The 13,872-nt window shown below is 37.1% G+C and overlaps 1 protein-coding gene across 1 annotated transcript in view; it reads left to right on the top strand.

Moving 5' to 3' along the window:
* MPDZ (multiple PDZ domain crumbs cell polarity complex component) overlaps window positions 1-13,425 on the top strand; it is a gene marked incomplete at its 5' end in the record, with an annotated part of 42,078 nt that extends 28,653 nt beyond the window's left edge. The window contains 12 exons of the mRNA XM_029083875.1: window positions 557-702; window positions 1,041-1,124; window positions 1,232-1,416; window positions 1,666-1,813; window positions 6,190-6,276; window positions 7,672-7,768; window positions 8,442-8,485; window positions 9,600-9,722; window positions 10,659-10,763; window positions 10,881-10,993; window positions 12,050-12,173; window positions 13,015-13,425. Coding sequence (XP_028939708.1) covers window positions 557-702; window positions 1,041-1,124; window positions 1,232-1,416; window positions 1,666-1,813; window positions 6,190-6,276; window positions 7,672-7,768; window positions 8,442-8,485; window positions 9,600-9,722; window positions 10,659-10,763; window positions 10,881-10,993; window positions 12,050-12,173; window positions 13,015-13,161 — 1,403 coding nt within the window. The remainder of the gene's footprint in view (window positions 1-556; window positions 703-1,040; window positions 1,125-1,231; window positions 1,417-1,665; window positions 1,814-6,189; window positions 6,277-7,671; window positions 7,769-8,441; window positions 8,486-9,599; window positions 9,723-10,658; window positions 10,764-10,880; window positions 10,994-12,049; window positions 12,174-13,014) is intronic.
* Window positions 13,426-13,872: the final 447 nt, after the last annotated feature.

Here is a 13,872-nt window from a genome sequence, read left to right as displayed (position 1 = left end):
CCTTTATTAAATATGGATTCACAGAGGTGCTTCACCGTCACTGATTGGCTCAGCCTGGACTGGAGGCAGGCCCACCTTGGAGTCGGGAACTTCTAGCAGCTTCTCACAGAAGCCACCACTGTAGCCTCTCTCCTGCTGCCAAAACCCAACCGTGCCAACCCAGCACACCTACTTAGCTCGAACTAAGCATAAACAGTTGCTCATCATACACACAATGAACTTGGATAACAGAGCAGTAGAGTAATCTGTTCTATACTCACACAGAAGCTTTACCCTTAAAAAGTTTCAATTGCCCTTCTGGTTTCCTTCAGAAGCCAAGACTCTTAGCTTTTAGGGTTTCTGTTACTGCAGGACCTGTTGCTCACACTATACCTAAGTATTTGTCTAACATAAATCCATATTTCTGAATGGTCAAGTCCTCTTAATTTCAGTGGAACTTCTTTTAATCAGTGCCTTTTTAATGTCCCTCAAAATGGACTCTCAAAATGCTGTTTTATAGTCACTTTTCTATAAAAAGCCTCTTAACTGTAACCAAGATGTTTCATTGTTGTTTTAGACACAAGCAGATCTTCAACTCCAGCCATGTTAGCCTCTGACCCAGCTACTTGTCCCATCATTCCTGGGTGTGAAACAACCATTGATATCTCCAAAGGGCGGACTGGTCTTGGTCTGAGCATTGTTGGAGGAGCAGACACTTTGCTGGTTGGTTGGGAAAATATGTGTGTCACTCAAGTGAAATAACAATAATGAAATTAAAATTATAGAAGAGATTTTTTTCTTCATTGGTTTCTGTAGCATTTATAGAAAGATGCCTAAGAGATCAGTTCGGGCTGGGGGGGGGCGGGGAGGGGAAGAAAAAAAGCACTTTTAAAATTGGAAGTATAGATTAACTTCTTAAATGTTTTGGTAATTTGTTCATCATAAATCTGACTGTCCTGCTTATCACTGATTAATTACAGTAGGTATTTTCAGTTGTTCTTGTTTCAAAGTAGGGGCATGTTCTTCCAACATGCAATTTATTTTGTTTTATTTATCCACAGGGAGCAATCATTATCCATGAAGTATATGAAGAAGGAGCAGCATCTAAAGATGGGAGACTGTGGGCTGGGGATCAGATATTAGAGGTGTGGTAGATTATTTGGTCACTTTTATTGTCAGTTGCTAGCTAGGCATTTTCTCTTTGTCTGCTGGGAGGTCCTGCACACTTTATCATTGCATGCTTTCATTGCAGGTGAATGGGATTGACCTTACACATGATGAAGCAATAAATGTCCTCCGACAGACTCCCCAAAAAGTTCGTCTGACAGTGTACAGAGATGAGGCCCAGTACAAGGAGGAGGACATGTATGATGTACTCCATATAGAGCTCCAGAAGAAGCCTGGCAAAGGCCTTGGGCTGAGTATTGTTGGGAAAAGGTATGAATGTAACTAGAAAGTCAATGTCTGAGTCTTGCTGGGCATGCTCATGTTTCTGTTGGGATATGATGCTCAAGTCCTCTGGGCTTGAATACATGTTATTTTTATGCCTAAGCTAATTGGCCAGAGGAACTAGCCCAGTGTTACTCAACAGAAAAATGAGACAGTGGTTATTGTGTTCCAAATAACAAGCCATAAAAATGTCCTTCAAACCATACTGTAATGCAAAATCCGTGTGTGTATTTGCAGGAATGATACAGGGGTGTTTGTGTCAGACATCGTCAAAGGAGGAATAGCAGACACAGATGGGAGATTGATGCAAGGTGACCAGATATTGACAGTAAATGGAGAAGATGTTCGAAATGCTAACCAGGAGGCTGTTGCAGCTTTGCTAAAGGTATTGGGAAAAGAGAAGGTGGATAAAAGTGAAGAATTCAGATCCAGATTTTTTGAAAGCTTTAGTTCTATTCAGATTGAGTTCAGACTGTTACTTAGATATCAATGAGAATGAGCTGTGGATCCAAATTTAAGCTTCCTGAAGTCTAGAGCATTCTGATGTTGATACTTTTCCTGATGAAAATGGGAGTAGTGGTGGTGCAGAGTGCTCTATGTTTATAGGGCAATAGAAAATCATTACCTAGAACAGCCTAAAACTTAACAGTGTTCTTTCTGACAAACTGATAACTGGTTGAGGATCTCACATTTTTAGAAAGATACACAGAACTGACTTGGAATAATGGAAAATTCATCATAGTAGTTGTGCCAAAAAGTTATTATTTTCATAGTTGATAATGTTATTTTTTTTTTCCTGTGTATGTCTGGTATCACCTTAAATCCATTCTATACTGTAATGCATTTTCCAGAGACCAAGGTACTTAGTATAAGAAATAACTTTCTCACAAAGATAACTGAAGTAAACTCCTGTCTGCAGCTCTTGGAACCGGAACTTCTGTTCTAAATAAATTTTGTGTTTTTGATGTCCTCCCCTATTTCCAAATCAGAATGAAGTCACATACATGACATTTCCTGTGGTCTGGCAGGAAGTGTAGTAGGTCAGCCAGCTTGTCTGTTTTCCATCCAAAGTTTTAAGACATTTTTGCTGTATGGTAAGGATTCCAACAACTCAGCATTTTACAATGGAAAAACACTACTTGGAGTTGATTCTTGGTTACATAGATACACAATCATGCTTCTTGGTGCTCATGTTCAAAGGTATATTTTTCCAGGTCTTGAACAGTTCCTTGAGTTTTTTGCTTGGTTTTTTGTTTGGTTGGTTTTGGGTTTTTTTTTTGGGGGGGGGTGAGGCAATGCTTAGAAGGGGGAGGTAAGAGCACTTTTCTGTATTTTCAGCATGTGCCCATAAGTGAGAATGCCAGAACTGGGTCTGCGTTCTAATAGTGAATTCATTAATGTACTTTTCTGGGATAATAGTACTTTTCCATTCTTACCTGATACTTTAACTATTTAAGGGTAGTGTGTTTCTTCTTTATAGGCTGCACTTTTACGCCTCCTCTAAATTAAAATGACATTTTATGTGGAAATTTTCTTCCATTTTGGTAAGCATTTCGGAGTAGCTAGTTGAAGATTCACTTATTATTCATATATTCATGTTTTAAATACTTCATCCCACTCAGTAGTACTTGTAATTAATTGCTGTAGCCTTGAGAAATGAGGCTTTCAAAATACCTCATATATGTTATTGTTAATGATTCAGTTTTGTTCATGCAGTATAAATCATGGAATGGTTTGGGTTTGAAGGGACCTTTTAAAGGTCATCTAGACCAACACCCTGCTGTGAGCATGGACATCTTCAACTAGATCAGGGTGATCAGAGACCTATCTAACCTGACTTGAATGTTTCCACATAGCCTTCCTATTCAGAGTACACAATTGTATTTATTTCAGTGTGCTTTGCCAAATAGTCAGGGACACAATCAAACACATTCTTGACATGGGATCTGTTCTAGACTGTGAGCTGTACCATATCACTGACTTGAGGAAAAAACAAGAGGAAAAAACAAAAACCTTTGTTTTCTAATAGGATCATAGTTGGAGAAAGATTTTTCTCATGCAGCTTAACCTCTGTGTAGTTTATCCCCTTCAAGATCACCAATATTTCACGCAATTTTTCTGGCAGTATTTGAAGTGCCTTTTAAATTATGTATGCTTTTGGCTAGTATGCCAGACCTGTAGTCTAAAAGACTAGACTTCCCTACAAAGAAGTCATGATTTGACATTGTTTATTTTGCTGGGTAATCACATTAGATAGTGTGATGATATAAAGATGACATGGAACAACCATATGTAAACAATACATTGCCATTCCTTTGCCAGTTGTTTAAAGAATCAACAAGTAAAATATACCTTTAGCTTCAGGTAGTTCCTCTGTAACAGCAGCCAGACATTAACAAATATTTCTTAAAATTCAGACCAGTCCTCAGTGTTACATCAATGTGGAAGGCAAAGATGGTTCTTCTCATGTATTTGCAGTATACTTACCAGCCAGGAGATGACTGATGGGTGCTTGCAGAGAGTAAAAGTAAAGAGTGACAGTGCTGGATAACATAGTCAGTGGTGATCAAAAAGCAACACAATGTAACAAAAAAGAAATAACAGAGACAGAAGGACAGGCAGAAAGAGGTAGAAAAGCCAAAAAAAAAAAAAAGAAATATTTCAAGAAAAAGGTACGGGAGCAATGTCTGAAGTTGTTTACGGGTTAAGGAGGGCAGAGTTGCTTATGAAGAGGTCCATGAAGGCCTCACCTGACTACAAGATACTGGAGACAGGTTGAAGGAAGTTTTTTTGAGAGGAGAGGAGGGAAAACACTAGAGAATAATGCATCTGATGTGTGTAGGGACAGGGTAGTAGCTGTAGTGGCAACTGGGATCAGGTATACAAATTTATGAAGTACATAATATTAGTGTATATATAGTATTAAAGATCTTGATAATGTTTGCTATGTAAATTTTGTCCATATCAAAGGTCAATGCAATCTAAAACATTACTATCAAGAAGCAGTAAAATGGCATGCTTTATAAAGCACAATCATTCACCTGTAGGCAGTCACCATTTTTATCTGTTTTCATTCACAAGAGTAAGATTTGGGAGCAAATTGTCTTGAGCTGCCAGAAATTTATTTTCCTAAAAAATATTTAGGAATGTTTGGAAAATCCTGACATATTTTAAGGAGCATGAGACCACCAGAATGTGTCATCAGGCTGAAAATTTTGACTGTTCTTGTAGTGTTTCTTTTCAAATATACCTAAAACATATGAAAAGCTGATCATTTTTTCCCCTAACTTGACTTACGGATTTATCAAATGGGAAATTTCAGGAAGAGAGAAAAAGCTGTAATAAAAACTCACTGAGAATTGATTTATTCACAAGTTCAGTTGGAAAGTATTACCTCCCACTTTCATACATTACAACTTTTGAATCTCATTTATGGGTTTGCGTTTTATGTGAAGATGTGGTAATTTTAGGTACAAGGATTACTTCATTAGTTTTCCGTTTTGGATAAGAGTTTCCATATAGCTTAATATGAGTCAGTTCATACTAGTGGGAAATAATGGTTTTGCATGAGCTTTGATCAAGTCTTTCCCAGGACATAGAGAAGTCAACATTATTGAAAAAATTAAAAGCAATTTAGTAATAAATCTCTTTTAGTGTCACCCTGTTTGAATGGATATATCGTTTTATTGGTTTTGATATATTGGTCTATTTCTTACTGTGATTTTTGTGACAAATACATGAACTTCTCTTAGGGTAATATAGTTAAAGCATGATAAATAAAGGCAAACTTACATACTATTAAGTTACCTGGATACAGGAGTTCCTATTAGCAACTTTCCTAAAAGGAAAGTGGAACAAATAAGGAAAAGCAGAATAGCAAGAAAACTTTGAAATTGCTGTATTTCGGTACATTGCAGATAGGTGACCTTCTTTTGACACTACTTCTACTATTTGAGAAGACCTGGTTTCTAAATGCTGTTTGTGGTAACAACTTACCTATCTGTTTCTAAAATCAGCCTAATGTCTTGTTTCCTCAATGTTTGATTGCAGGGTGAATTTTCTTCTGAGACGTGTTTAATGCAGGCATGCAAATATTTAATAGTATAATTGAGAGTGTAAAGAGTAATGGAAGGATTTTCTGATATGTGTGTCACCCAGCTTACTGTTGAGGATCAGATGCAGAAAGGTCACTGAAACTAGAGGTAGACATCTGGCAGATCTCCTGCCTAGAATTTCTTCAGTTATGTTGGTATGGATCCAGAGTAACAGATAATTTCAAGCGGGAGAGAGTTGATTTAACTGCCAGTTTAAATACTATGTTCCCAGTCATATCAACAGAAGTAATGATTAATACTTTGAGGTATTACACTATTTTTAGTGCTTATTTTGAAAATAGTCAATTTCATTATTCCTTGAAAATTGCCATCTTGAAAATCTATATTGACACTGCAACTGAGAAACCAAAACTACTACCTGTTAAATGAAAGGTAACATAATTCCTCTTCTTGTGTAGTTTTCACATCTGTATTGTAATACTGGTTAATCCAAAAAGTGCCCTGCTCAGTATTAAATATCGTGGTGTACTTAGTTTGTATGACAGTGATCCTGCCATGATCTCTCATCACAGAATTGTTAGCCTGTTATTTTCCCCTCTGTCCATATATTTTTTCTTCTTGCACCATCTAATAAATAACTTAAATATTGTTGTAAGCTTTAATGTTGTTGACAGAAGAGATGCGTTACAAGTGACTGGTTCTTTAGTGTTCGTTAGGTACAGTAAGACTAGAGGTCGGAAGACTAAAAGCTGGTCCATTCCATTCTGAGAGGAGAACATCCCAGAGCAGCCAGGTATGTAACTGTAAAACGGTTTAGTTTGGAAGAAATAATGGTTAAATAATGAAAGCAAATAAAAAGAATTGGTTTTATGATTGCAATGATTTTTCCGCATACTTGATTCAAGATGAAGAAAAGTGTTTTTATTTACTTTGCAGCTCTTTGGTAACCATTTTATATCTTCACTTTAGCATATTGTACCTGCTAAAGACATGATCCAGCCAAAAACGTATTCCAGAAATGGCTTTACTGTGTTGCTTAGTATGGTTTTTGTGGCTTCAGCCTGGGAAGCAGAGAGCACTCTGATTCTCATTGATACTAGAGGAAGAGTAGACTTCAACCCTTTTTATTATTTTAGGAGTGCTTGGTGTGCAATGGAGTGTTGTTTCAGTAGACTTAGTGAATTTCTCCACTCCTTGCATATTCTTATTTTAATCTTGGTCATCAAAAGCAGGAAACCTGCACCCTTTCCACCAGGCTTCTCTCAAGTTTGTGTATTTTATTGTTGATCTAATGGTGGAGTGTTGCTTACTCACGTCAGTTTCTGCATTTGAATGCATCCTTCATGTAGTAACAGCTCACATCGTAATTCTCCCCAGGAGGAGCTGTATTTCTGCGAGCTCACAAGTTACCTTAGGAATTTCTCTGGTTATAAACTGGGCATGCAGATCATCAAATACTGAAGATAAATAGTTTAAAGACAAATCATAATTAAACAGCTTCAAGTAAGCAGGTTAAGACTGGCTAACACGGAAATGTTAGGCTCTCTTCAAAACAGGTAATGCCAAACAAAATGAAAACATGCAGGCTCTGGGTGGTCTTAATCTAAGTTGTTAAGTTTCTAAGTAAGAAGCTCACAATGCTGAATTTTTGAAGAGTTTGCAACAGTCAGCGAACTAGTCTCACTGGGAGCCATGTTGTTCCTTTTTGTTGCCCTGTGGGTATAGTGAAAATCCTTCTGGAAATTGTGCAGGTGAAGCTGAGTGGAGGGCCTAATCTTAGTTTTAGCTGATGTAGTGGGTGAACATGAGAGTATACATGAGGATGTATAAAGATCTGTCTTTTGTATTCTGTCCCTACCTTGATAATTGTGCCTAAATTTTGCACCAGAAGATCTCTATGAGGTAATAGAAAGTGCGAATATAGGGATAGAACCTGGCTCTTGGAAGCAATGCTTCAGAACATTGCATGGGATTGTGGACATGCAATCTCTGTTGGTCTAATGTTGTTTCAAACAAGGAGCCCTTTAGAGTGACCAAGAAGTATGTAGAGGTTCAGTGTGTCACCTTTAACTGGCACAGAAATAGTAAAATACAGCACAATCCGATGAGTATAGTTGGTTACATTTTTACTTTTATTAATTGGGTGTCGGAAGCTGCTCTCTAATCCTAGTCTAACACTTATATTTAGGTCAGTGAAGGAAGTGGCAGTCTCTCATCATTCAGTTTCCCGATTTCTGGTTCCAGTGCACCTGAGGTCTTTGAAAGTGGTCTAAAGAAGAATACCAGTAAGGTTTTCTTTGGTGCTTGCAGTATTTTGTACATATGAACTAGTAGCTGAGATCTTTCATTTTCTCTAAAATGTTGCCATTATATGCTGTAGGCCTGATTCCTTAGTCATTAAAATGCTATAGGGGTGGTTATTGTACAGTACATCATATATATCTCTTAATAGCTTTTATAAAAGAAACGAGCAGCTTGTTATACCAGCAGTTTAGATACTGAGAATCTTAAGTTGAGACAGAATTTTCTTTTTAATCTAAATACATCTTCAGTCAAGCTGTCTTATTCATAGAAATCCAGGTACTCAATAGGTTAATTAGAATAAATGTGGAATAGCTGTCTTGTGCTAAAATATAGAACAAAGTTTCTTCTGACGCAAGTATTGCTAGCAAATAATAGGGTTTTTTATTCTATTTGAGCATGCTTAGCAGTCTTATTCCAGAAGTTTTTTAAATGGAGAGAATGGATGACCTTTTAACCCATTCTAGAAATATTGCAATCCTATTAATGTAATGACAGCCACTTTCAAAATCTGCTTAAAACGTAGGTCTATAATAAACCAGCAGATAGTTACAACCATCATAGTGATTTAGCTAACTTTAACGGAAAAATTTCCTAAAAATTTTAGTTTAACTTTGTTGTTTGTTTGTTTGTTTTTTTTTTAAATTCATTTGACAGCAGGTTTTGAAATACAGGGACTAAGAACAGTTGAAATAAAAAAGGTAAGTTACAGCATGAAGTGGTGTACATCAGGAACAGGTTTTGTAGATGTTGTCAGTAGGTGTGTTTACAGAAGGGAAAAAGTCTGGCTCTATTAACCATTTTGACAGAGGGATTGGTTTGGCAATACCTTATTAATTTGCCTGTCTTTTCAGGTCAAAACTATTGATCTCCACTGCCTATGTTTTTATGTAAGATCAGTGCAATTTATGGTACCACATTTTATGACCTGTTTTGAAAGCAAAAGGAGGAAGCATTAGTAAGACATAATGAGACCTAGCTTTACTGTTATCAGACTGAGTTAAATCCAGACTCTATTTCAGTGAAGTCAGAGGAACCGTACCAAAGTTACAAGCCCATTTTTAGGTATTTTGTATTTTTCTTCATACATATTTTGAATGGGTAGGCTCTTAACAGCTGCCACGTTGTCAACTGTGAAATTCAGTTGACTTCCTTAGTTACAGGAGCATGAGATGTGAGTCATAGACTGCTTCTCATTGTCCAGAACATTTATATTTATTTAACTTTGGCTGGCATCTAGTTCACTTGATTACGTGGATTGTATATAGCTTTTGCTTTCTTTCTCTCCACCCACCCCCCCCCTCAACCCCCTCTCTCCAGTAGAATCTGCAAATACCAGTTTAGAACAGCAGTTTTTGCAGTTAGGTAGTTGGACGTTGTACAGTAGTGAACAACTGGTTTTGTTTTTCAACAACGGGACACTAGGGGGAGCATAAAGATTAATTGTAGTCTGCAGGAGGATTGTAATAGGAGATCGGTATAGACAATATTAAAGACAAGCAATCCCATCTGTCCAGTTTTCCTTGCTCAGACTTTCTGTACTGCTATTAAGGGTCTGATGCTGAATTCTGTAAGTATTTGGTTTGGTTAAGATAAAACATACAACTAAGTTAGCAAATTGTCACCTAACACTGGTAGGAAGAAATGTATCTTGTGCTCTCTTCCCTTTCACAAAATGGTGCAAAATGCATCAGCTTAAAAAATCACTTGAGACATAGGAATCCTAATTTTAGTAATGTTTTGAGAGAAGTGTACAATTTTCTGTATGTGTTTTTCTTTTCAGAAAAATCTAATCTTTTTTCATTACAATAACAGGGCCCGACAGATTCACTAGGAGTGAGCATTGCTGGAGGTGTAGGAAGTCCTCTTGGAGATGTTCCTATATTTATTGCCATGATGCATCCAAATGGTGTTGCAGCTCAGACTCAGAAACTCAGGGTAAGTTAACTGTTAAGAAGGTAAAGATTGCATGGGTGGTGCATTGTAATTACTCCAGGTAGGCAATAAATTAGCAGTTTAAATGCTTCCAGCTGTGACAAGAATTTTTGCTGTTTGGATTGAGAAGCAGTAACTCAGATTGGTAGCACGGTGAAAGGTATTTGCTGAAAAATACTAACATTGTGAAGGAAGCTGTAAAGCAATCTTGCATCATAGAGGTGGTCAGCTTGAGAAAATTAAAAGTAGAGAGAGTGGTTCAGGATGATTGATACTGTTAGTGAGCTCTCCTGTTGAGTGTGGTGCTTATTCCTGCAACTTATGTATGCTGTCTGTTTTATCTCTCATGTTTTCTGTGCTTATCTGTCTTAGGATAGAGATAGTACTTTCTAGGTTCTGAGTTAAAGTGGGAGGTCTTACCTGATATAGCAGTTACATGCGTGCTGTACTGTATACAGCCAGAGTGTGTATGTACCAGAGGTGGTTGACTTTGATTCATGCTTCTTGGAAACTGGACAGTGTTATTTCAGGATGAATTCAAACATATATTCTTTGATGATAATTTACTGCTTCACTCTGTTGATCTTCAGGTGACATGCAAAATGGATCTTTCTTTTTACACACTGTGTATTTCTAGAGTATTAGGATCAATTCTGTAAAGAATAAATACTTTTTTACACTGAATACACTAAACCAGTAAAATTTGCTAATTGTGATGTTGAATTTTCTACCCTTGTATGGAGTCATAGAGTTCAAAGGTGAAATGCCTTTGAGAGAAAATGTGCCGCGAACAGTTGCTAATTTCTTTCTTCCTGCCCTAAATCACTGATAATATCTGGCTCAGTACAAATACACAGATCTGTTATTGTTGAAAGAAAGTGGTGAAAACTGTGTAATTAAACTTACTGTTAGTTGGATTTTCTACATTTTCTTCTGCAGGTTGGGGACAGGATTGTTAGCATCTGTGGAACATCTACTGAGGGCATGACTCACTCTCAGGCTGTTAGTCTCTTAAAAAATGCTTCAGGCACTATTGAGTTACAGGTAAAAAATCTTCAGTGACATTTGAAATATTTTCTGAATACTATTTTTCCAGCTGCTACAATGAATTATTTTAGTGTCAGCATTCTCATTTTACTAGTTTATGAACTCTGTTCCTAGGTTGTAGCTGGAGGAGAAGTGAGTGTCGTAACTGGTCAGCAGCAGGATCCACCTACATCCAGTCTTTCATTCACAGGACTAACTTCAACCAGCATTTTTCAGGATGATTTAGGGTCAGTAACTATAGAATGTACCACCTTTGTAGCCTGCTACTTTAGGTGCAGCTCAACCTAAAAAACTTAGAAATTCTAGGATATAATGCATTAATTAATTGGCTTAATCATAACTTACACATTTGGTATACATGGAACCTGTAGGCCATACGCCCTTTTCTACATTTTTCATTATTTGATTTGCTATGCTGCTTTATTTTGCCTTTCTGTAGAGTTATGATGTGATTTGGTTTCTTCTCTGTAAATATAGCCTCCCTTGTTTCACTGAACTGTGGTAGCTGGAGCTAAGTGATACACCCAAAATGGTTTTTCTCAGACTTAAATAGCAAGGCCCTTTCCACAGTGGTACCTGTGTTTCCATAATGTGTGTTTTAGCACTAGGATATCAGGAGCATTGAACTTTTCTGCTTCTTGTGTATTGCAAGGTACAGCTCTGTAAACAAGTTTTGCCTCAAACTGTCATAAATCTGGCATTTTTCTTCTCGGAACAGGGAAGACAGAATGGGGTTATTTAGCCACACAGATCTAGTTTGAAAGACAAAACTTCAAAATTTCTTATAGTCAAAGTGTATGTGGGTTAATATACGTATTGGTCTGTATAAATCTATACATACAAATACACAGTCATACGTTAGAGGAGGAGAGAAGCAATTAAACCTTATGGCATAAACTATTAGGACTAATTTTAGATGTTTTTAGGAGATGTAATGGGTTATAGGATTTTTAAAGTAGATTTTTGTTATGGAGATTTGAGCTACTGGTATTGCATTTCTACTTTGTCAGTAAGCACCGTTAGTGGGAAACTGCAGCCATAACTGCCCTGAGCTGGGTGGAGGAAGTGTTTGAAATAGCTACCTTTAAGTAATAAGGCATTAGACAGTTATAATGTTTTACATGAAATAAAATAGTCAGTTCATTGTAATAAAAACATTCGTAATTATAGTGGAAAGGGAAATACCTTGCTTAGCTTGAAAGGAAAAATACTTTTTGATGAATATTCTACGTGTTAAATCGTAAGTTCAGACAACATCACAATACTCTTTTTGCTTTTCTTAGACCACCTCAGTATAAGACCATTACTCTGGATAGAGGACCAGATGGCCTAGGCTTTAGTATTGTGGGTGGTTATGGCAGTCCCCACGGAGACTTACCCATTTATGTGAAGACAGTGTTTGCAAAGGTAAGTGTAAATTTGTTCAGTCCATCCATTTATGAGTTAGTTCACAGCAGCTACTATGTTAAATCACGGCCTGAGTCTGAAGCCAGGGGATTGTTAAGAGTTTCTCACAGCTTTTCTTAGTGGAAGTGCTGGTCAAAATGTGCTATATATAGCATTTGAAGGCTATAGTCTTAGGAAGATTCAGAATTTAGAAATGCATATGGCAAAGTCATCTTCAACTCTCAAAACTGGAATTGTGCACATACTTAGAAAAACAGTCCCTTTGCCTAATGTTTAGAGTGTATTTTCTTCAGGTAGTGGAAGGGACTGTTTATTTTGACTGAGAGTTTGAAAGGTAGACCAAGGTAAAATAATTGAACTTAATCTGGGCCTTTGGAGAAATTCAGGTACTGACCTGGATTTGATCGTTTGGGTTGCCTTAGGAAGAAGCCCTGAGTCAGGGAAAACGGAATCAAGAATCCCAAACTTTTATGGAAAATCAAAATACAGAGCTGGGTTCTGATTACTGAATTTCTTATACCAGTTGCTGAAAACTTCTTCAAGTCTTGAAAAATCTTACTTCTATGATAGTAGAGTTTAAATGTTATACTAGCTGGACATACAGGATTAAGGGAATATAAAACCCCTGTAGATCCGATTTCTAGATGTTGTGAAACAGACAAGGTAGGGCATACTACAGCACTAGCAGGCTACATACTACAATTGACTGTATTTGAATCATTGAAAACCAAAAAAGTTTTAAGGGGTTTTATGTACTGAACCCATCTTATTCAGACCATAAAGACAATGTGGCAGGGAGAAGAAATGTCTGAGTCTGCATTTACATGTTATATCGTTTCAGGGTGCAGCGGCAGAAGATGGACGCCTGAAGAGGGGGGATCAAATAATTGCTGTGAATGGGCAGAGTTTAGAAGGGGTGACACATGAGGATGCAGTTGCTATTCTGAAAAGGACAAAAGGAACAGTCACTTTGACTGTTTTGTCATGAACTGGCTGCCCAAAGGGTTTGGGTCAATAAGACTATATTATTTACATTCCACATAGCAAAGAGAATGGAAATGTTTATATAGCCTTCTTGCTTTTCCAGCTTCACAGAACTGTGTTACAACACTGAAGAAAAATAACTTCTAACCGTATTTTTGTATACAATAGAAGTATTTCTATTACTGTCAAACCACTGGGATGGAGTTATGTCAGCTATGGAGAGGCATGGATATTTTTCTTATTAGTATTGTAATGAATGCTTATAAGCCACCATAAAAAAAGAAAAAAAGAAAAAAAAGGAATGTTTGCATTAATAATCACACAACAAAACTGGAATGTTTCTGCTAAGAGTCTTTAGATATTTGAAATATGCTGGAGAAATTATAAAATCACCAAGTGAACAGTGGGCTGGCATGTAATCTGGGGGCAGATGACAAATGAACTTAGATGGTTGTTTGTATTATTCCACAATGCCTATGTAGAAGGAGCTGGATGGTTGATTTGGGGTAGGTTTTTTGCTTGTCTGTTTGTGTGGTTGATTTTTCTAACTCATAGCGTATCCAGAAAAAAAGAAAACTGTTTTAGTTTGGCTTAGGTTTGAAGGTTTGGGTTTGGTTTTTTTGAGGCACGGGTATTTGTGTGTGTGTTTTGAAAGGAGAGGACTTGCGTTCAGGGCTGAAAAATCCATTTGTTAGTGGAAACTACTGGTGAATGA

The sequence above is a fragment of the Antrostomus carolinensis genome, unplaced genomic scaffold (genome assembly GCF_000700745.2).
Source record: "Antrostomus carolinensis isolate BGI_N321 unplaced genomic scaffold, ASM70074v2 scaffold4782, whole genome shotgun sequence".
Taxonomy (NCBI): domain Eukaryota; kingdom Metazoa; phylum Chordata; class Aves; order Caprimulgiformes; family Caprimulgidae; genus Antrostomus; species Antrostomus carolinensis.
Note: the sequence above shows the minus strand (reverse complement) of the source record. Positions and strands in the feature narration are given on the sequence as shown.